Genomic DNA, 21042 nt, shown 5'->3' with positions numbered 1-21042 from the left:
TAGGTTATAATCCAATATTGCAACAATTTTTAAGTTTAGGGTTAGGTTTTGGGTTAAGTTTAGGCTTAGGGTTAGGTTTAGGCTTAGATTTAGGGTTAGGTTATAACCCAATATTGCAACAATTTTTAGGTTTAGGGTTAAGTTTAGGTTATAACCCAATATTGCAACAATTTTTAAGTTTAGGGTTAGGTTTTGGGTTAAGTTTAGGCTTAGGTTTACGGTTAAGGTAAGGCTATAACCCAAAATCGCTACAATTTTTAATGTTATTTTAAGGTTTAGTCACATGACCTAAACTAGCCAATGACTGACCTATCACCTGAGCTAAACTGGCCAAATAGGGGTGCTGCGTATGGACAGAATGTCGGTATATTGATACGTCAACCGTACGGATAGCCACTGCCTTTATTTTTGCTAATAAATCTTGCCACGGTTCCCTTGCATTCAGTAAACATCTCATGTAGAAACGTAAAAAGGAGGAGACCACATCTACCACAATTGGAATGAATTTATTTTCCACAAAGGCATCTGTTCAAAATAAAAGGTTGGTCAAAATGTACAATTATTTATTTTTTGACAAAATAACACCAATGAATTGAATTCAAAATACATAAATGTTCGTTCTCTAAGTGTAGCTACATTTACGAATTCTATTTTTTGTGCTTTCACAATGTCTGTTGATCATTTTAAAACAAAAAAATAATAATTTACTCATTAACGTTTTGGTTTAGAAATGTAACAAATTGCTAGTACAAGTAAAATTTCCGATTTTAAAATATACTCCTAAAAGCAACTCTATTACAGTAACGAGAGTACTTGTAATCCGTTACTTTCACCTCTGGTAGTGACAACATTCATTATGTACAGTAGCTATCATTAGAATCATTATATCACTGCATTTGCTACAGTTTACCCAGATTTTTTCTCTCTTCTTGCACCAAATGTTAGCTGTTATCTACTTTAAACATGGACAATGGACACAATAATTACATCGCTAAACACAGTTTATTCAGACTAAGCCAAGGTATAGGAAATTATTGTTTTTGTATGAAATGGACATGTAAAGAAGCCTTGTTTTCAGTAAAGATATTAGAATTTTAAAAAAGTGCTTTTAATTAGCCAAATAGGCAAAAACGAAAGCTAAAGTTGTGTTTTTTGGTTGAAAATGAGTTTGTAATTACATCTAGAGTGTGGGTACTTTTTTTTCTTTTTAAATTGACTGACCACGACCATGCTTGGCATTCCCTTTTTACATAAATGAAATTTCCCTCCCTAATTTTGCAGGCAGGAGGTCACATACCTCGTAAAAGCATCTATCACGACTCAGGAAATGGCGTCAGTGACTCGCAAGGCGTAACGTTAGCTCCGACCATTTGCTCATGTCACATTTCTGTCTTTCCAGTTTTATTAACGAGACTTTTTTTTACAACATGATTGGAAATGTTTCTCATAAGAAACGTTGTAAAGCATGTCAAGTTATACATTTGTAGTCACTCATTTTAGACACTTTTAGGGAAAAGGAAATACATTTTCAACCAACATTTACTCATTTTTACTCATCTGGTGCCTTGCTCAAGGGCTTAATAAGGTGCTCACAGGTAGCATATGTACCACACGCAGCTGGGATTTGGAAAAAGGCTCACATACTGGATTATTTAAATTACTTACTTTATTACACTTTGAGAATCTCACTTTATTTTCATCCTTCCATTAAATCAGCAACATACACTTTTTGTTCTAGAATAACACTTGACAGCCTCTCTAATCATTTAAATTATATTTAATTAGAATAAATTATGCACTGTTGTGCTTATTAATGACATTCCTGCATTTTTAACAGTTTTCTACATACGGTGCACTGCTTGGGAGAGCTATATATGTCTGAGAGAGAAAATAGCTTTCCTCGGGCTGTTATGTGTGAAACTGATTTATGAATAACGTCTCAGGTTATGTCTTACATTTCACAGTTGCGTCTCATAGTACAGCACTTTTACTTCTGTCTCCCAATGCAAATTAGGTGTTTTTTTTTAATTAAAAACCTATAAATAAAACCTATTAATAAGTTGTACTCTGCTAGCTAAATATTGAGTAATTTTGCATCCTTAGTTTTTGTAAATGCATATTTTATTATATTCATACAGTGTTTCTTTATTTTCCAGAGGAATTGACTATTCAACATTCCTAAAATTAAATATTTAATACATTAATATCATTATTCTCCTTGCACTTGAGCAAATTGTTTTATGGATTTAACAATCGTATTAGCCTAATTTGAATGTTGAATGACATACCAGTAATTTAAATTCTTATAATCAAAAAAACTGATATAAGAACATTTTCACTAGCTTAAAAAAAAATATATATATTTATTATTTTATATATTATTAAAACACACTCAATCGTTAGCTGTTAGTTGTTAATTTGATGTGTACTCACTGTTTTTTAGGTAGAAATAGTTGTGCGCTGCCGCGTATCCAGCCCAGTTCCAGCTGATTCTTGTGTGTGAGCTCTACCTTAAGGCAGGCAATAAACCATCCAAAGAAACTCACAGCAGCCTACACCCACTGCGTCTTCTTTGGGACCCCTGGGATAGGTTTCCCAACATGCACCGTGGCCCTGAAGTGCCATAGGTTCTTCAAAAGGGTCGCCACGGTCAATACAGCAGAGGAGCTTCCTCATTCCCACCCTCAAAACTGAAATTTCATCTTTAAGCTGCAGCGGGGGGCTTTTCGCTGCGCTTCTTCAAAAGGGAAGTCTCAGGGAAAGTGACATAGACCGAGCTGTTTGGGAATTAGTGTAATTGTTACTTGCAAGCTGCCCGATCCTAATTACAACATGTAGGGAGAGGTAAGATTGCAACTTTGCCTTATTATAATTAGTTATGCATGTTTAGAAAGTGTTGATTTAATGAACCATTTTCCCTCTGATCGAATAATGAAAGTCTGTTATATTCATATACATGCAGCACAAAATAGTTCAGCCTCAGAATAATAATTACACATTGAAATATTTAAATATATACTATCATATATTCATAATGAATAGAATCATTTCCTCAATGCTTTGAAAGTGAGAGGTGTCATCCTGCACCAGCCACTCAATGTTGACCTTAACCTTTAGCAACTAAAAATGGATTGATTATCAGCCCTGGAAGAATATGCTGAGATGTGAAACATTTCTTTTTTGTTATCATTACATGAAATATATAGTTTAATTGAACAATTGAACATGTATTTTATCACATTTCTTGAACATGTTGCAAATTCTTGTCAAATTTGATTAAACTTTCTCTCTAAGATGAAACCAGGTATTCTCTAAATATAATATTTAAGTATAATCTAAGTATAATATTTATAAATATTTAGAAGGTTGTCATTATCAGTCAAATTTTTCAACAAATGGGAGCAAAGATTTTGTAAAATACATTTATTTTAATCACTGAAACTTGACCTGGCTCAAATTACTTATCTGAAAATTCAAAAATGCATCGACCACATCACTGAGTTCATTCAGTATTTTTTTGTTCTTATGAATCAGTTAAATGTCATGTCATAAATCAGCAATAGCAGCTACTTTTGGGCTTGATTATCTAAATTAGTATTTTAGAAAATGACTAAAATTACAAAATAAATTACAGTTTTGCCCCGCAACTCTGAAAAAGGAGCAAACGGGTCAGAAAATGTATGGATGGCTAACATTTTTTTAAAATAAAAAACACTTCTAATATTAAAGACTATTCATATAATGATCCACTATCTATTACGGAATTAATCATTTTACTTTATTTATTTAGTGATTCTGATTAATTTTGGGCAACTTTAAAGTTGTAAACTGTAAAAAATACTTTACAAAGTGACTTGCAGACCAAAATGTACATTTCACATCACCATATTTATTTCCATCAAAGCAAAACACACATTTTCCTCTGCTAAACATAATATGACAACAACTGCTATGGATTTTAGTCTTCACTTTAGCACAAACCAACTAACTCATGTGTACGCCTTGCTGTTATTTCTGATTCCAAACTAACTACAGCAAATACAATTACATCACTTTCAAGAACACACTTGTAAACAGCCAATTTATCAGCAGTAATTTAATCATATTCCAATAGTGTTGTGCTATTTAAGCAGGCATAAGAAAATAAATTATTCTGGACAATATATTAAGATTTACCAACACATCTAGGGTATTCTCATTTCACCGTATAGGTCTGAGTCAGGCTTTGATGTCACTACATAATGTTTTATGATTGAGCTTCATGAGTTAAAAGCAATTATATGATGTATAACTTTATGTTTGAATCTTTCCTAACAGCATATTCTGCTTTGGGGTTAAATAGCAACGTTGCACGTCTTCAGTGACTGTCTATTCTGTAGAAAAGAAAAAGGAAGTTAAAAGTTTCATATTCCCACCGTCATCACACAGTATGTGTTATGATCATTTTTCCTCTTTCATACCTCTAACTGTGAGTTTGGTGGAGCACTCTTCTCTTCCCAGGGAGTTTTCTGCCACCACCGTATACTCGCCCATGTCTTTGGGCCCGACCGTCAGTATGAGCAGAGAACACACTCCACAGGTGTTGGAGATGAAGTAGTTAGTGTTGGTATTCAGGCTGATGCTGTTTCGGAGCCATGTCACATGAGGAGTGGGATCTCCTTTTATAGCGCAGCTCATGTAGCACTCGTATCCTTGAGGAGCCGTGTGCATTTTTAATGGCACCAGGAATTTTGGAGGACACTCCATATTGCATACCTTTGACTCTGGCATTTTCACAGTGAACTTTTCTGCAAGGAGGAAAACATTTATTACATCAAAATGTTTAATATTTGTAGTCATTTCTTCTTCTTGGCCTCTATGGAACTGTTGCCCCCTGTGGTCACAGATTTTTTCAGCTCATGGATTTTATTTATCAAATTTTAAAAAAAGAGGTTTACATTGACTTGTTGAGCTTTTACTGATTTTTAGAGCGACCCAAAGCAGCACAAGTTGTCATTTTGACTTAAAAAGCTGCTAAATGATCCTGAATGCCTATAGAACTCAATGGACTAAAAGGAGTGATTTACGTCATCAATGATGTCATTTCATAGTCCCATTTTTAAAAGTCAATAAAACGAATATGGTGCAAAATGATGTGTTTTGTTAGGCATAGATCTTCTAATAAGGACATTTCATAGGTTTTAGGCCACATTTGTAAAAAGAGTGGAAGATCCCTTTAACACTATCAACCAGGTTTAGGCTGTAAAATTTCAACATCCTCTGCTACAGTTTTGATAATAACATCTACAGAGATGTGGATATTTATCATGGATTAGGTTGTTTCTCTTCTGCTTAAGTTTGTTGAGTTTGTGGCTGAATGAAGCAACATGTCTGTGAATAATTCCCAACCCTTGAAACCAAGTGCCAAATGCTCAACTTTGTAGCTGTAATTATTACAGTAACTAATAGTACTAATCAGTGTTAGGAGTTTGTAAACTAAGCTAATTTTAGCAAATTTTCTAATATTCGATTTAAAAATGATAGTAAAAGTGTTTGGGCAGGCATGTCAAACTCAAAGTGATTTACCTTTTTTGGTGGTAATGAGCCACTTTTGGGATTCTGATGGTTTGGAGGAGCCCATGTCATTCTTTGCATAGACTCTGAACTGGTACTCTCGACCCGGCATTATGTTGCAGGCTGTGAACCTGTTATTGAAGATATGATCTGCGATGACCTGCCATTGCCTTTTGTTTGAGTCACGTTTAGTCACCATGTAGTGGAGCCTGTCATCCCGCTTCTCATCCGGAGAGGAAGTCCATGAAATGGTCACTGTTCCGCGCACGTTTTCATCCAGCTCCACAGGACCAGGTGGCTTTGGTTCATCTAGGTGTTGAGAAACAGGGTTTATTTTATTTTACTGTCTGCAACACCAGACTATAACAGTGGAATATTGATGTCTTCTCACCTGTAACCCTAATTTCAACACTTAATGTATCTTGGCCAACAATGTTCTTAACAATGATGGTATAGATCCCGGTGTCTGTGCGCTCAGAAGATGGAATGAGAAGCTGAGAATTGCCTTCTGCGTTGCTAATGGTCACTTTTTTAGAAACTGGTGATCCATCTTTGAGCCAAATCACCTCTGGCCAAGGAGAGGCCTGCAATACAAAAGTAATAATGTATTTTTAACTTAACACTGGTTTATTTATGTATTTATTTTTTACCACAACAGATGTATCGTCAATAAATCTGTGTCCAATTACCTCAAAGTTGATGTTGACACGTGCAGAATTTCCTGCTTGTACCACCATGAAACTCTTGATTTTAGCATCAGTGAAACGTGGCCTCACTGCAAAGATAAGCACACTTTCATAATGAGGACGGTCACATATTTTTACATTAAATAATTAACACATCACTTTGAGACGAAATCTTTTTCTTCCATAAATTCTCGGGAATATTTTAACCGACACCAAAGTTGAAGTTACACTGTTGAATTTTCTATCTCTGATGTGTTAGTGAGGTCAGTATTATTAACTATTTAAACACCCCACGTTAATAGACCTGCTATAAATTTGAAATGTATTTTTTTTAGTAGGACTTAGGACTTTAACTTTTATATGTTCGATTTTATGTGCTACAATCTTAAAAGATTGCTTCAAGCTCATTTGTTTAATGAAAATACATTTTAAATTTCATTTAAAATGGCTTTTTTTCCCAATTTTTTTTGTTTATTTTTTTTATGTAGAGATCTAGAATTTTTTTTTTAAGGGATTAGTTCTTTCAAGAGACACAAGAGCAGGTTTTTTAATTATAATAATAATAATAATAAAATAAATAAGCATTGAAGTTTGGGATCACACTTTATATTGGAGAAAGACATGTTTTGTTTTCGAAAATGTCCGCCAATTTGCCGAAATTTACTCTAGAGCCTCTATCTTTGCTGCTGTTATAGCAATAATGACACATTTGGTATCAAAATGTACATTATGTGGGTCACGGAATCCAATGAAATAGGTTTCAAGTTTAAGAATTCAACAGTTTTTCCCTTACCATGACAAAGTAAGGGTAAATATGCACATTTCACGTAATATTTGTGACTTTACTATCTTTTCCTTCAAAAACTTTTTTTTTTTAAAATTTAAGTAGTGCAGCTACTTCTGTACATTACATTTGTTCAAAGTTGCATGAGATTTTAATCAGTCAGGGGTAGTTTTGCTGTAAGTGATAAACATTCCTTTAGTCTCATTCAGAGGATCAAAGTTTAAAAAGTTCAGTTTCCTCCCTCCCTTGTTATTCCACATTTCATAAAAAGTCACCTCGAAATGTGTCATAATTGGGAAAATCCTCCTCCTGACAATCCTGGCTCCTCCTACCCTACAAAAGAATGTGAGCTCCTCCCTCTCAAACTACCTCACAGGTTAAAAAACATGGCAAAAGCAGGTTGATATTACAGTTCATATCACAGTTCATATCTTTACGTTCAGTTTAAAGATCATCCAAAGAGCGAGAATGAGCGCTCACAATCAGTTTCACTTTTAGCAGCCGTTACTACTATTTATGTGGTCAGAAGAGGTGAGGAGGAGAAGAAAACGACTGTTCATGAATAACTGTCCTGCTGCTGTGATAAAGGCGTAGGCGTAAAAAGACACGATGCTTCAGCGCGTGTGTTTACGTCTACTCATGCATATGCATGAAGGCCTAAAAACAGCCTGTTTTAGGAACGTCTGACAGTGATATTTCAGAGGGCTAAAACTATAGAAAACAGGTGAGTTTGGGAAAATAAACCTCAAATTTTATGTAGTTGGGGTTCTTAAAACAATTGGAGATGGATGAAAAATAGCATAATATTGGATCTTTAAGTTCCCGTAGAAATTTACTGGACATTTTTTGCGCTCCTTTGCAACCCTTTTTGTTTGACAGTGAGAATGTGACCAATGAGAACTATGTGATTACATTTACTCAAAGTCAGGTATCCTTACCAGGAGGAGGCATAGCGAGGATGTAGTTATGTAGTTCTTGTGGCTCTCCCTCTCCTCCATCATTAGTGGCAATGACTCTAACCCAGTACATGGCCAGTGACTTCATTCCTTTCACTGTATAAAAATTCAAGGTTGTTGCATTCGAATTGCAGCGATTCCAGTCTGTCTTTTCTGCTGGGCGGATCTCCACGAAAAATCCCCTTGCTTCATCTTCAACCCGCTCAATGACCTTGGGGACGGTCCATGCCAGGGACAGGGTTGTGTAGGTGGAATCTGTCACTTTCAAGTCAATAACTTTGCCAGGAGGCTCTGTAAAATGTAGGGCAAATTTAGCAGTTATTCTATCACATTAAATATTTTAGAAAATTTAAATATTGCATCAGCATATTATATCGAATTTCCACCTACTTTTAGGGTCTCGGGCAAACACAAACTCAGACGGTGTGCTAAATTCACCCGCTCCTGAGTTGTTGATTGCTGCCATACGGAATTCATACTCCATTCCTTCAACTACATCTTTACAAGCATAGTCTTTACCTGTAAATGGAAAATAGATTGAATTAAACTGTCTACAAAGATGGCTCAACAACAAAAAGGGAAATATTGGCATTGTTCATAAATTCACCTCTGATCATCTCATCAGGTGGGTTAACTTGGCCCCACAGATTGCTGCCTTTTTTACGCTTCTCCAGGTTGTAACCCAGAATACTGGTTCCTCCTGTGTCGGCAGGAGGAGACCAGGAAAGTTTAATGCAGTTCTTAAAGGCGTCGACAACCTTTGGTGCTGATGGAGGTCCAGGGTATGCTGTAAACAGAAAATAAAAGATCATTTTGTTAATCAACGAGTGTGGACTACATTTCAAAGCACTACTCTAATAGTGTTTGTATTTAATTTTCATCAAAACAAGGCAAAAAAAAAAAACAGGCATAGCCAAAAACACTTAAAATTCGGAAACGTACGCCAAGTACCACAAATCATCTTTTCCAGATATTGGTAGTTCTTTGTGTCAGTGATTCCTGATCATCGTACCATGATCATTTACTCTTTACAGGCTTGGAAGAAAATTTCATCGCCATTAATAACCATGCAGTAGGTCCAAATGTATGGGCCCCCCATTTTATCCACAAAAATAACGACACAAGGCGCAATCCAGATTCAATCTCGATAAAACTTGGTGGGCTAGTTGAGGAACCAACCCGACATGACCGAGTCAAATTTCAGATTGATCAATTATGAAATGAGATATCATTTTTTAGAAAATTTGCCATCGATGAGAGATAGGATTTTTGAAACTGATTGAGGATCTGTTTACCCTCCAAAATTTTATGAAATCTTCCATGGTGTAAGGTCTATTTTTGGTTAAAATGTTGTCAAAAACTGTTAAGTAGTTTTGACATAATCCTGCAAACAGACGGAAAGTTATACCTCCTTGGCAAAGGTAATAACAGGAAATAAAAATTCGGAGAAAAGAATAGCATTTGCCTTATAATTCTGCATGCACACAATCAATGGTTTGAAAAAAATGGATGGACATTCAGCTAGCAATGCACATATATTTGCAGTTAACATGCACTATGACATCATCATCATCATCCTTTATTTCAGATTCAGGAGCCCATAACAAAGAATTAAGATTCACAAGACAATGACATAATAATTTTGTTGGTTTGATTCATGTTAAAGGTGCAGTCTGCAACTCTTATAAAAGTGACTTTTTGTCAGATATGCTAAAGCTTTCACTATGTAAGGACAGCTTTACATTAAAAAACAGGCTCAGTGTATGGTCTGGAGGAGTAGAAGATGGAATTAGTGACTTTTCTGCTTGAAAGGTAATTACTGCTGTTTGATTTACATTTTGTCTGATTTGTAATTGTTACACTAGAACTCTGTAGTGCATGTGTTGTTCATGTGCACGCAGCAGCCTCTGTTTGGGCTGCTGTAAGTGACACTGTGTTGCTGCTGCTGTTGCTGAGGTGTTGTCACATTGAGAGAGAGAAGCGCTGCAGTAATATAATTTTAACAGAGCATGTTATATTACAGTGATGTTGCTGTCTGGCTGACGTTAGCTTGTTAGCTCCTCTGAGGGAGGGACTTTGGAAAGTTTGGAGGCAGGGCAAGAGAGCAGCGGGGAGGGAGGGGAAGAGAGGGATCTGAGAGTCGCGGACTGCCCCTTAAAAGTAAAGACTACTAAAGCTTTTATCTTTATAGGTAAAGCCAGAAGGTAGCACCTGCAACTGTTTACAGTCATATTCATGTAAACTAATTTAACTGTATAAGACGTTGATGAAGCATCATGTTTGTCTGAGATGTGTTGCACTCCTTCTTAGAAGCTCAATTTATGTTTTTCAAGTCCCATAATTGTTGAAAAGTAACCAAGCAAGATAAATTGCATTTTTGTACATGTCTTAACACCAAGCCTGGCTTGGCAGAAGTCCTTCAACGTCTTGTAAAAGATATACATTTTTATGAGTAAATTTATTTTTAGGCTTTCATATTTTAGGGAGACCCTACCTTTTGTTCCAGCTTGGATGTCCTCTGTCTCCATCTGCTCACTGGTGCCAATATGCGTTTCCACTCGGATGCGATAGCAGTACCTCTTGCCGTGATTTACATCACTGTCCCTGTATTTGGCATCAGGACCAATCGGCCCGACTTTTTTCCATGTGTTGCGGCCAACCTGCTGTCGCTCAAGAATGTAGTTTTCTATTTTGCAACCGCCGCTATCCTTTGGCGGCCTCCATTTGAATTCAACAACAGATGAGCTCGCTTCAACAATCTCAAGAGGGCCCATTGGAGGAGTAGGTTTGTCTGTAAAAACAGAACAAAGACTTTATGAGTACACAAATCTGTGTACCCTTTGTTCTTTGGTTATTCCATTCTAAAAACAAATCAAAATAACAAATAAACAGTGTGGTTATTTTATTTTACTAACGTAAAACCAAAACAGAAATACAGAAAAATCAAAAAACCGCAGTGTTTTTCTGTTTTAAAGTTAAATATTGTTGTGTTTGTGAGATATTTGGGTATTTAAGAGAAACTAGGCTGAGAGCTTCATGTTTTAAGCTCACCACACAGAGGGGACCCCCAGACGGGGGCATACTTTTACTCCTGGACAAAAAAAAAGCAGCAACGCATAAGTCACATTACTGATGAACTGGTGAACTGAAACATTATTAATATATAAATAAATCAAAACAAAAACAAAAAAATGGATGTTACATCAAGCATGCATATGATATGTGATTAAAGGAACCAGATGTGGTGTAATGAATCTACTGGTGCTCCTTGTTTCTTGTGATCAACTTCCGTCCGTGTTGACGGCTGCTATCAGTGGCTAGTGGTGTTATAACATTCAAAAAATATATTTTTTACTGCCCTCAAAAAGCTGTGTAATTGTTTTTGCAAAAGTGTCAAATCATTGAAGTACTAAAATATATTGCTTACACCAGTCTCACAGTCGATAGTCAGTCACCATTTTATTTGGATACTATTTGGACCGTAACACTGTTTGGTAAAGTTGGCACGATATTCATAGATTCAAACTTCCATCATCAATAACTAACATGCTCAAGATCATTTTTATCAATTGCAGAAGAGTAAACGTTCACCCCCATCTGTGGGTCCTCTCTGTGTGTTGAGCTTAAAACGTGAAGCTCGTCCTAGTTTCCCACACATATCCAAATATCACACAAATTTTAAAACAGAAAAACGCTACTTTTCTGTTTTGTTTTGTTTTTTTTTCTGTATTTCTGTTTTGGTTATAAGTCAGTATAACAAAATTACCACACTGTATATTTGTTATTTTGATTTGGTTCTAAAGCGAAATAAGAAAACAACTATGGGTACACAGACTTGCACCCTATATCCAAAAATATTCACAGTTCCTGAAGCAGATATTGTACAAACCGAGTACTATGAGCTGGCTGAGAGCCTCAACAGTGCCGAACTCATTTTTGAGTTTGATCTTGATTTCTCCGCTGTCTTTGCGTTGCAGTTTAGTGAGAAGCAAACGAGTGCCTCCCTCTGAGTTCTCGATTTTGATGTTGGATTCGTCTGACAGCTCTTCTCCTTCAAGAAACCATTGAATTTTTATAGGTTCCCGTCCAATGAAAGGCAACTTGAAAATTGCTTTGTGCCCTTTTTTCACAGTCACAGGAGTTTTAAAAGCTTCCAGATCCTCCTTTTCAAATCTCGGTGGATCTAAACCAGAAAAGAGGTATGCACGAAAAACATCTCAGACCCTAAGGCAATAAGTTAGAGGTGTATTTATTTATTGTCAATGTGTTTTTATTTATTAGACGCAGGGACGTTACCTTCAACAACAATCAAGGACTCTGTCTTTCGTCCGTCTGCCTCAAATTTATATTTTCCAGCCAATTCCTCTGTTACTTTGTGTATTTTGAGCTTGTGGATGCTTCCTTCTTTTGAAATAGTGAAATCCTCAGATGACTTGATCTGGAAAGTGAACAGATATGTATCTTAAACAGTTGATTATAACAAATTCTAATCACACCGTTTTATTGCAGCATTAACCAAAAATAATTTTACTACGTCGTGGCTTGGCTCACCTCATTACCATCTTTATACCATTGCCCCTCACAGTCTTCACTGCTGAGTTTGCACTCCAGCTCTGCTGCTTCTCCAACAACGGCTTTGCAGTCAGAAAGGCCAGCATGAAAATGAACACCTGGGTCTAAGGAATCATCAACCAAAAAGTTAGTGCAAGTACTAGATCAAGCCTTCTACAGTGTAAATTATTTTAGGGCTCATATTTTATGCATTCACAGATGCATAAAAGTTTAGTGTCACCCGGTAAAAAAACCAAACAATGTGTGTAGAAACCTACCTCACCCCTAAGAGAATTATTTCATTTCCAATGAAACATACCAGAAAACATCTCTAGTCTAATAAAAAAGAGCCTATTTTTCGCTTTGAAACTCGATGGGTGTGTCTTCTTCCATGTTCAACTTTACAAAGCCAGCTCATTAACGTGTCTTCACAGGGTTGTCCTTTTACTCTTGAAAGAAAAATGTGCCTTTATGATTGTTTCCACTTTGCTCAGCATTAGTTGGAAGAGAAATTCCTCCTTCGGCATCCAGTAAAACAAAGAGAATGCACCTGAGTGCAGTCATCCTCTGAAGTCAGCACAAGTTGTCTTCTCACTCGCACCGAGGGTTCTTTAATAGTGTGCAAGAGTTTCATCTGTATTTTGCACTAAATTGGATCTGCACTGGGTTTTTTTCTTTTTTTTTTGCTGTCAAATAAATGACCTCAATGCACTGACTCATCCTGAAGTAGCAAGAATGTTAACACAGATGCACATAAAGCACATATGCGTTTGAACATTGCTTGTACGGGCACACACAAACACAGAGGTTTATCAGTAATACCATGAGCAAATTCTGTTGATATTCACCCTGTAAGTCAAAAAGATTACATAATAAATTAATTACCAAAAAAATGTAGATACCATGTAATGCATAACTTTACTGCCATTATCTGCCAAAATAAAATTATACAGTAAAACAGTCGTGCGTCCGAGTTGTTTAGCAACTTCTTCAAGCAGCCCCAAGCTGAGATTAAAAATTGTTAAGCTCTTGGTCACTCTAAAAGGCCATTTAACTAATCAGTTTAAATGTAGCCTTCTGCACAATCTGCACACACTTTTTTTTCGGATGTTCTCCGACCACTGAAAAGTCATCTGCTCTGCAAATGACTTTCTGCAGTGACAGGGCTTTTCCATGCAGCTGTTAATCTAGCGCTGGTGGTCTTACCACTAACTCTCTCCTCCATCAATGGGCCTTGATGTGCACGGCCTAAACGGGCTGCAGCTGCTGCTGGTTCAACACCGTGTGTACCTTCATCATATTCAGGAGATTCTTCACTGCCTGCTTTGGGCTTTCTGTCATTTCCAGCAGTGGAATGGCTTCCCTCTCTGTTTTGTGCTTTTCAGGTTTAGGGGATATCATTACTATCAGTCTTTCTCATTTGCTGTTGGATATACCTCACAAATAACATGAATGACATAACATTTCAAAGGTCACAATAGATAATCTACAACTACTGTTGCAAAAGCACAGGGCATTGGAAAAGGTGCGTTTCTTTCAGGTCAATTGAGTGCTTTGTGTATTATTCGAAACACCTCGTGCTGGAAGCCATATTCAAAATGACTTTAATAAAGTTTTTCCACCTTTTCCACTTGCTCTCATTTGCCAAAATCAGACTACACAATTTCAAAATGATCTTCACTCGATCTGCTTGTGCCAAATGCATTTCCAATGTTGTGAGAGATGGAGATTGACCGGGAAACAGCTTTTGTGTCTGCGCTGGTATTTGACTCCACCATGATTGATACTTTTGTATTACCCAGCTCAGTGGGAAATTTAACAATATGAAGATGGATCAGCTGCCCATGTTGTAGGATGCAGTAATTTATCCACAAACTATTTTTCTCATTATCGTTCAGTGTTTTATTTGCCATGATATATCACTTTCTGTTGGCTTCTTTGTCCCACCATAGGTTCAAGGTTAGCATTTTAAAGGGGCAGTATTATGAAAAAAATTACTTTATAATGGGTTTGCTACAGTTGTTATTCCACATTTTGTAAAAAGTCATCCCCCAATAATATGTCATAAGGGGGAAACTCCTCCTCCTGACAATCCTGGCTCCTCCTACCCTATAAAAATGTGAGCTCCTCCCTCTCAAACTACCTCACAGGTAAAACAAACAAAGCGAAGGCAGGTTGAAAACATAGTTACTATCACAGGTAATATCCTTACATTCAGTATAAGATAAACCAAAGAGCGCTCACAATCAGTTTCACTTTTAGTAGCCGTTACATCACCTTGTATTACCTTTTTGGGATGATTTGACGGGTTTGTGACCCAATGCGACGCAGCGGTCGGACAAAACAATGGACGACCGTCTTAAATGGACTATGAATGTGGTCAGAAGTGGTGAGGATGACAAAAAAGCGACGTAGCAGCTCATGTGAGTGTTTGAAACAGCTCACTCAACTGATAGTTGAGCGTTTACTTCCTTGCGGTGCCGAGCGAGCGCCGAGCGTTCACAATCACTTCCACTTTTAGTAGCCGTTATACCACCTTGTATCACCTTTGACATGATCTGGCGTGTTTGTGACCCAACGCGACGCAGCGGTTGGACAACACAAATGACTATCGTCTTAAAGTGACTATTCATGTGGTCAGAATAGGTGAGGAGGAGAAGATAAGCTGCTAACAATTTACTGCTGCTGTTGCTGTGATAAACACCTTCGAAGCAGCGTCTTTGTTTACGCCTACTCATACATATGCATGAAGGAAACAGGCGAGTTTGGGAAAATAAACCTACAATACTATGTTGTTGGGGACATTGGTGAAAATTAGCATAATACTGGACCTTTAAAACATTTAGTGACATAAAGCCATTAAAAGGTTACACACCTGATGATAACTCAGTGTATCTGACATGCCTTACTTGTCATTACTGATACTATGTAGTCTGATCTTTGCATGGCATGACAAACTCATAGAAACGTACTATGATAGCAAAAGCGTTGCACTATGAAAAAGATAAGAGCACATAGATTGTATATGTTGTTTAACTGCCTCTCAGACAAAGCACAAGCACAACACCAACACATGATGAAATGCAGACGTGAAGATTTAATTTAAGCACAATTGGTTGGTGCATTAGAAATCCCTATAATCTGCTAATGACTTACCGTGACATCACTAACAGAAATCTAGAATAATTGTCAAACACAGGTTTGACAAGACGTTTCAGTTCAATGGAGCCATTTGTGCAGTTGGCGCAACATGGCAGAAAAAGGGGCTTTTAAACAATAGGGTTTGAATTGCATTAAGTAGTAGAAGTGCTACTAATGCAGCTACATCCAAGTTAGGATGGATGTCCCCTGCAGCTCTGACGTCAGTCATTTTCATTCTCAATGACTTTAATAGTCAGTAAACAGCAACATGCAGCCTTTGACGTCCCTTACCAACAACAGGTTCCTCAAACGTCACATTTTTCTTTCTGAGCCGTTTTCCTTTTTTCCCAGACTTTTCACCTTGTTGACATTTGGCGTCCTCATCATTTATATCCCCTATTAGTAATAATACATAGCAGACACTGGTTTTGTACTGATTCTGCTTCAATTGATCTGTTCCTGTAAAGCTTTTGTTCAGCGCTTAAAGAAACTCAACACTGACTGATAGAATACAACAATAAATCTGAAATCATAGAAGAAGCACAGCAGACATTAAGATTATTGAAAAGCTTGGACAAAGGAACAACTGAATAGTAGATTAGTTTTGCAATACACAACATGACACAGAATTGTATTACAATCTTCTAAAACACACATTTATGACTAACATTTAGAAGACACAAAACAAACACTGACTGCATTTTTTGGGATCGCGACAATAATAATTTAGGAATAAAAAATATCTTCTTACCTATTACAGTGTCGGGCACCAAAGGACCAGCTGTGACACGCTTCTTGCGTTTGCCACCTTCTCCTCCTTCTCCACCTTCATTTTCTACATCATCTCCTTTTCCGTCTCCTCCTGCTCCTCCAGCTTCTCCTTCTATATCATCTCCTTCAAATTCTTCATCAGAATATTCAAGAAATTCCCCTTCAACCTCATTTTTGAGACCTTCACCGCCTCCACCAGCACCACCCATGCCTTCAGCTGAAGCTCCAGCTCCTCCTTGAGTTCCAGCTGCACCACCAGCACCAGCTGCTGCACCACCAGCACCACCAGCACCAGCTGCACCACCAGCACCAGCTGCACCAGCTGCACCACCGGCACCAGTTGCACCACTAGCACCAGTTGCACCAGCTGCAGCACCACCGGCACCAGCTGCACCACTAGCACCAGCTGCACCACCAGCACCAGTTGCAGCACCAGCTCCGGCTGCACCTCCAGCTCCGGCTGCACCGCCAGCTCCGGCTGCACCGCCAGCTCCGGCTGCACCGCCAGTTCCAGCTGCACCACCAGTTCCAGCTGCACCACCGGCTCCAGCTGCACCACCGGCACCGGCTGCCCCACCTGCTCCGGCTGCACCACCGGTTCCAGCTGCACCACCGGTTCCAGCTGCACCACCGGCTCCAGCTGCACCACCGGCACTGGCTGCACCACCTGCTTTGGCTGCACCACCAGCTCTGGCTACTGTGCCACCAGCACCACTTGCACCTTTAGCACCACCAGCAGCTCCAGCACCACCTTCTCCACCTGCAGCTGTAGCTTTTTTTGTCTGAGCTTTCTTTGCAGCCTCTTTTTGTGCTGCTTCTCTTTTTGCCTTTGCTTCAGCCTTAGCTTTAGCTGCAGCGGCTGCTTTGGCTTCCTCCTCTGCCTTTCGTGCAGTTTCTGCCTCTGCTCGAGCAACAGCCTCTAAAGCTTCTTTCTCCTCTTGGGCTTTTTTGGCTTTGGCCAATTTTTCTTCCATTTCTTTTTTATATCTTTCTTGCTGTTCCTTTGCAATTTTCTGCAGGTCTTCATCACTTCCACCTCCAGCCATTGTAGTTTTGCGAGTTGCTTTCTTGCCTTTGTTGGCTGGATCTTTGTTAGCTGTTTAACACAATACAAATCATTTGACAACAATACTGTTTTTTGATTTATAGCAGATTATTTTATCATCTAGATCAGTAGTTCTCAAACATTTTTGGCTCAAGTACCCCCTTTCTCTTATTTCTGAATCCAAGTACCCCTTTATCTGACTACAAGGTTTTGCTAAGAAAACTATTTAAAAACAACTATTGAGCTTAATGATGGAACGAACAATCCCATTTTGTAAATAAGAAGAATGAAACCGTATTTTTGTGCAGTTGTTCCCAACCTTTTTTGGATCATGACCCCAATTTGATCAAGAATTTCTGGCGACACCAAAGACATATATATATATATATATATATATATATATATATATATATATATATATTAGTTGAACTAGATTTATATTTCACAAAGTAAAAGTATAGAAATACAGTTGTTTAAGATTGTGTTTTAATTTGAAAAAATCATAAAACATTGGAATTTCAGGTGACCCTAAGGTTGAAAAACACTGATTTAGTGGCTCCTAAATAGATTTATTTCTATAGTTTTTATACTTTATTTGTTAATTTTCCCCTCTCTCTCTCTCAAGTACCCCCTGGAGTGATATTGTATACCCCTAGGGGTACACATACCCCTATTTGAGAAACACTGGTGTAGATGGTTGTGTTTTTAATGCTTTTTTTTTTTTTTTTTCTCACCTTCAATTATAAGCCAGGCATTACATGATTTGATTCCTGCCACAGCAGCGTAGATGCCACCATCCAAAGGCAGACAGTCCCGTACGATCAATTTGTGAATGAGTTTATCATCTGACACACTGATTTCATACTTTTCACTGTTTGACAGTGGGGCATTTTTGCCATACCATTTGATCTCAGTCATTGGTGCTGTCAGAACACACTGGAAAAGGGCATCCTCTCGTTCCGCTGCTTTGACCTCCTGTATTTTGACAGCAAAGTCGACATCAGCAACTGTGAGTTTAGGAATGAAAAAGAAGCACTATATTAGGGTTGGGTATGTAAAATCATTATTGTCCCAATAACTATAGGCTATGATACTATAGAGGATTTATAATGAAGGCATATAAGTTGAGTTTTTCATTGGTACAATAAGACAAATTAAATTGTTAGGTGATCCCTTCAAACCCGCTCAGTCATCTTCGCTAACTATGTGCTAAGCTAATCAGAACCACAAGCTCAACACTGCCTAAAGTACAGAAAACATGTTAGAGTTTATTCACATTCTTCAAGAGACACATTTACTGTTTGTGATCCATGTAACGCAAGCATAACCAGAGGTGTTGACTTGATATCTTTAGTATCGGAAACATCATTCATTGTCGTTCTCACCTTTGTATTTAAACAGCTACATTTCTAATGTTAGTTTGTGTATTTAGTAATTGAATTTTGACAAATATTATTTTATTGATTCTTGTTTCTTTGAACTAAGCGTAGCAGAAGTTTTTTCTTCGTCTTCTTCCGGAGAAGCACTTGCCCTTAACTAGCACTCTTTATTTTTACTGTTGTTGAGTATTAGACAATAGATAACTAATAAACAGTATAAATGTGTATTTTATTCATAGATGTAATTGAGTCACTTCTTTTTCCTAAAAGGATTTGATGGTTTTAGTCTTCAATTACAAATCGACGGAAACAATTTTTTCTGTATTTTATAATCATTTTTTTTTAAAGAAGCTTAAAATGATCATATTTTTCCACCTCAAGCAGCTTTTGCTTTTTTTTCTCCTCCAAAAGCATTTTCGTACTAGGCATGGGCAATGTATCGTCATTCAAGATATATCGAGTTTTCTATTTTTGCAATATAGAAAATAACTTTCGCCTATTACATTACATATCTATATGTTTTTAGCTTGTTTTTATTAATATAATCACACAGTACACATCACATCATACAAATATTTAATATTATTCATAAAATATGCTCAAACAGTGTCCTTTAAAATTTTTCTGAGATACTGTGTATTTTTAGGAGTCGCTGCTGTAGTTACTTCTCAGAACATGAAAAGCACAGTTGGATGTATTACCGAGTGCAAGTGTGCAAGCCACGCTACAGAACTTACTCGCACGTGCTGTCCTTTAGTGGAGAAAATGCCAAAAGTTGCACATATTGTGCTGCTGTTTATTAATAAATGTGCCTGTGTGGCATTTACCATCAACAATTGTCTTTCTGGTCAGACTTTTAGTTAAAAATATCAAGATTAATACTGTATATTGGCATTTTGAGAAAACATATAGAGATATAGGTTTTGGTCCATATTGGCCAGCCCTATTTCATACATTTGGTTTATTTGGAATTTGTTTTTGTTTTATACTGTTTTCTTCGGTTTGCAAAAGATGTTTTACAAACCGTGCTGAACCCTTTGTGAAATACGTCCAGTACATTGGAACCACTGGTATTCCCTATTGTTACATAAAAGCCACATTCCACTAATCTCAATTGTTTATTCCTGGACAAGAGATTTACCTTTAAAGTCAGTGGAAAAAACATTGACACCCTCTACATCCACTGAGTACAGTCCAGCATCCTCATTTGCCAGCTTCTTGATTGTGAAGATGTACTTTTTCCCGACTTGTTTCAAACTATGCTTCAATGAATCACTGTCTTCCTGGGTGAACGGCACCATGACACCATCCTGTGGAAATGCAAAACAGTTTACTATCTTAAACGTATAGATCATGCAAATAAGTTCATAGAATGGGATGGGGTCAATTATAATTGTAATCCTGTTATTTATATTTAATTACAATTATGGCGTAATTATAATCTGTTGCTGTCGTAATTTAATTTTAATTGAGTTAATTGAGTTTGTAATTGTAAGAGCCATGGAAAATCTATAAAAAATGTTAATTATGATTTAACGCTAAACCAGGAAACCATGTTCTACACAAATGTAATTAAAAACCAATAAAATTCGTTTCATGTCAAGCTTGCTGACATTTTATCATTTAAAAAAAAAATTAAAAATACATAAATCGAGAGGTATACTGACATAAAAAAGGCTCAGATGGCCACACCAAAAATATTAAAACAACAATTCATTGATTAGGAAGCTTAACCAGGTAACCAATAGATAGGAAATAAATTAGATGAGATATATATATATATATTTCGGTGTATTTCACAGCTAATTTAGGACCCGTTATCATAAGAAATGCTAACAGAAAGCTAACACAAGTGGAAGGCTAACTTTTATTAGGTCATTTATTTCAGGCTTGTGATTAATTGTATGAATTTTAGTAATTGAGAACGTAAAAAATAATTGTAATTGGGAAAAATGCTGGCCACTGTAATCATAAGTGAAATGTAATTGAACGAGGAAAATTTAATTATAACTGAATAATATAATTGAACCCAACCCTGGTGATTTGTGGCTCACCTTGTACAAGAAAATCTTGCTAGCAGGATCCTTTAAGTCCATGTCCAACTCAATCGTTGCACATCCGTCATCAGTGACTTCAATTGGTTTTAATGTACTGATGTGTGATACAAACTATGGCG

General features: G+C 37.2%; 1 protein-coding gene across 10 annotated transcripts in view; it reads right to left on the bottom strand.

Moving 5' to 3' along the window:
- Nucleotides 1-3869: 3869 nt before the first annotated feature.
- igfn1.1 (immunoglobulin like and fibronectin type III domain containing 1, tandem duplicate 1) overlaps nucleotides 3870-21042 on the bottom strand; it is a 43158-nt gene continuing 25985 nt past the window's right edge. For 8 of the 10 annotated variants that reach the window (XM_028446890.1, XM_028446892.1, XM_028446894.1 and 5 more), the window contains 18 exons: nucleotides 20921-21034; nucleotides 20008-20176; nucleotides 18222-18494; nucleotides 16423-17538; nucleotides 15963-16067; nucleotides 13737-13907; nucleotides 12531-12655; nucleotides 12276-12417; nucleotides 11869-12162; nucleotides 10474-10770; nucleotides 8587-8766; nucleotides 8370-8498; nucleotides 7962-8270; nucleotides 6243-6328; nucleotides 5945-6137; nucleotides 5566-5862; nucleotides 4461-4787; nucleotides 3870-4373 (listed from right to left, as the gene is read on the bottom strand). In XM_028446890.1, the coding sequence (XP_028302691.1) occupies nucleotides 4369-4373; nucleotides 4461-4787; nucleotides 5566-5862; nucleotides 5945-6137; nucleotides 6243-6328; nucleotides 7962-8270; nucleotides 8370-8498; nucleotides 8587-8766; nucleotides 10474-10770; nucleotides 11869-12162; nucleotides 12276-12417; nucleotides 12531-12655; nucleotides 13737-13907; nucleotides 15963-16067; nucleotides 16423-17538; nucleotides 18222-18494; nucleotides 20008-20176; nucleotides 20921-21034 (4332 nt within the window). In that variant the 3' untranslated portion in view covers nucleotides 3870-4368. The remainder of the gene's footprint in view (nucleotides 4374-4460; nucleotides 4788-5565; nucleotides 5863-5944; nucleotides 6138-6242; nucleotides 6329-7961; nucleotides 8271-8369; nucleotides 8499-8586; nucleotides 8767-10473; nucleotides 10771-11868; nucleotides 12163-12275; nucleotides 12418-12530; nucleotides 12656-13736; nucleotides 13908-15962; nucleotides 16068-16422; nucleotides 17539-18221; nucleotides 18495-20007; nucleotides 20177-20920; nucleotides 21035-21042) is intronic. The other 2 variants (XM_028446898.1, XM_028446899.1) reach the window with 2 other exon arrangements.

Source organism: Gouania willdenowi, chromosome 5, assembly GCF_900634775.1.
Source record: "Gouania willdenowi chromosome 5, fGouWil2.1, whole genome shotgun sequence".
NCBI lineage: Eukaryota > Metazoa > Chordata > Actinopteri > Blenniiformes > Gobiesocidae > Gouania > Gouania willdenowi.
Note: the sequence above shows the minus strand (reverse complement) of the source record. Positions and strands in the feature narration are given on the sequence as shown.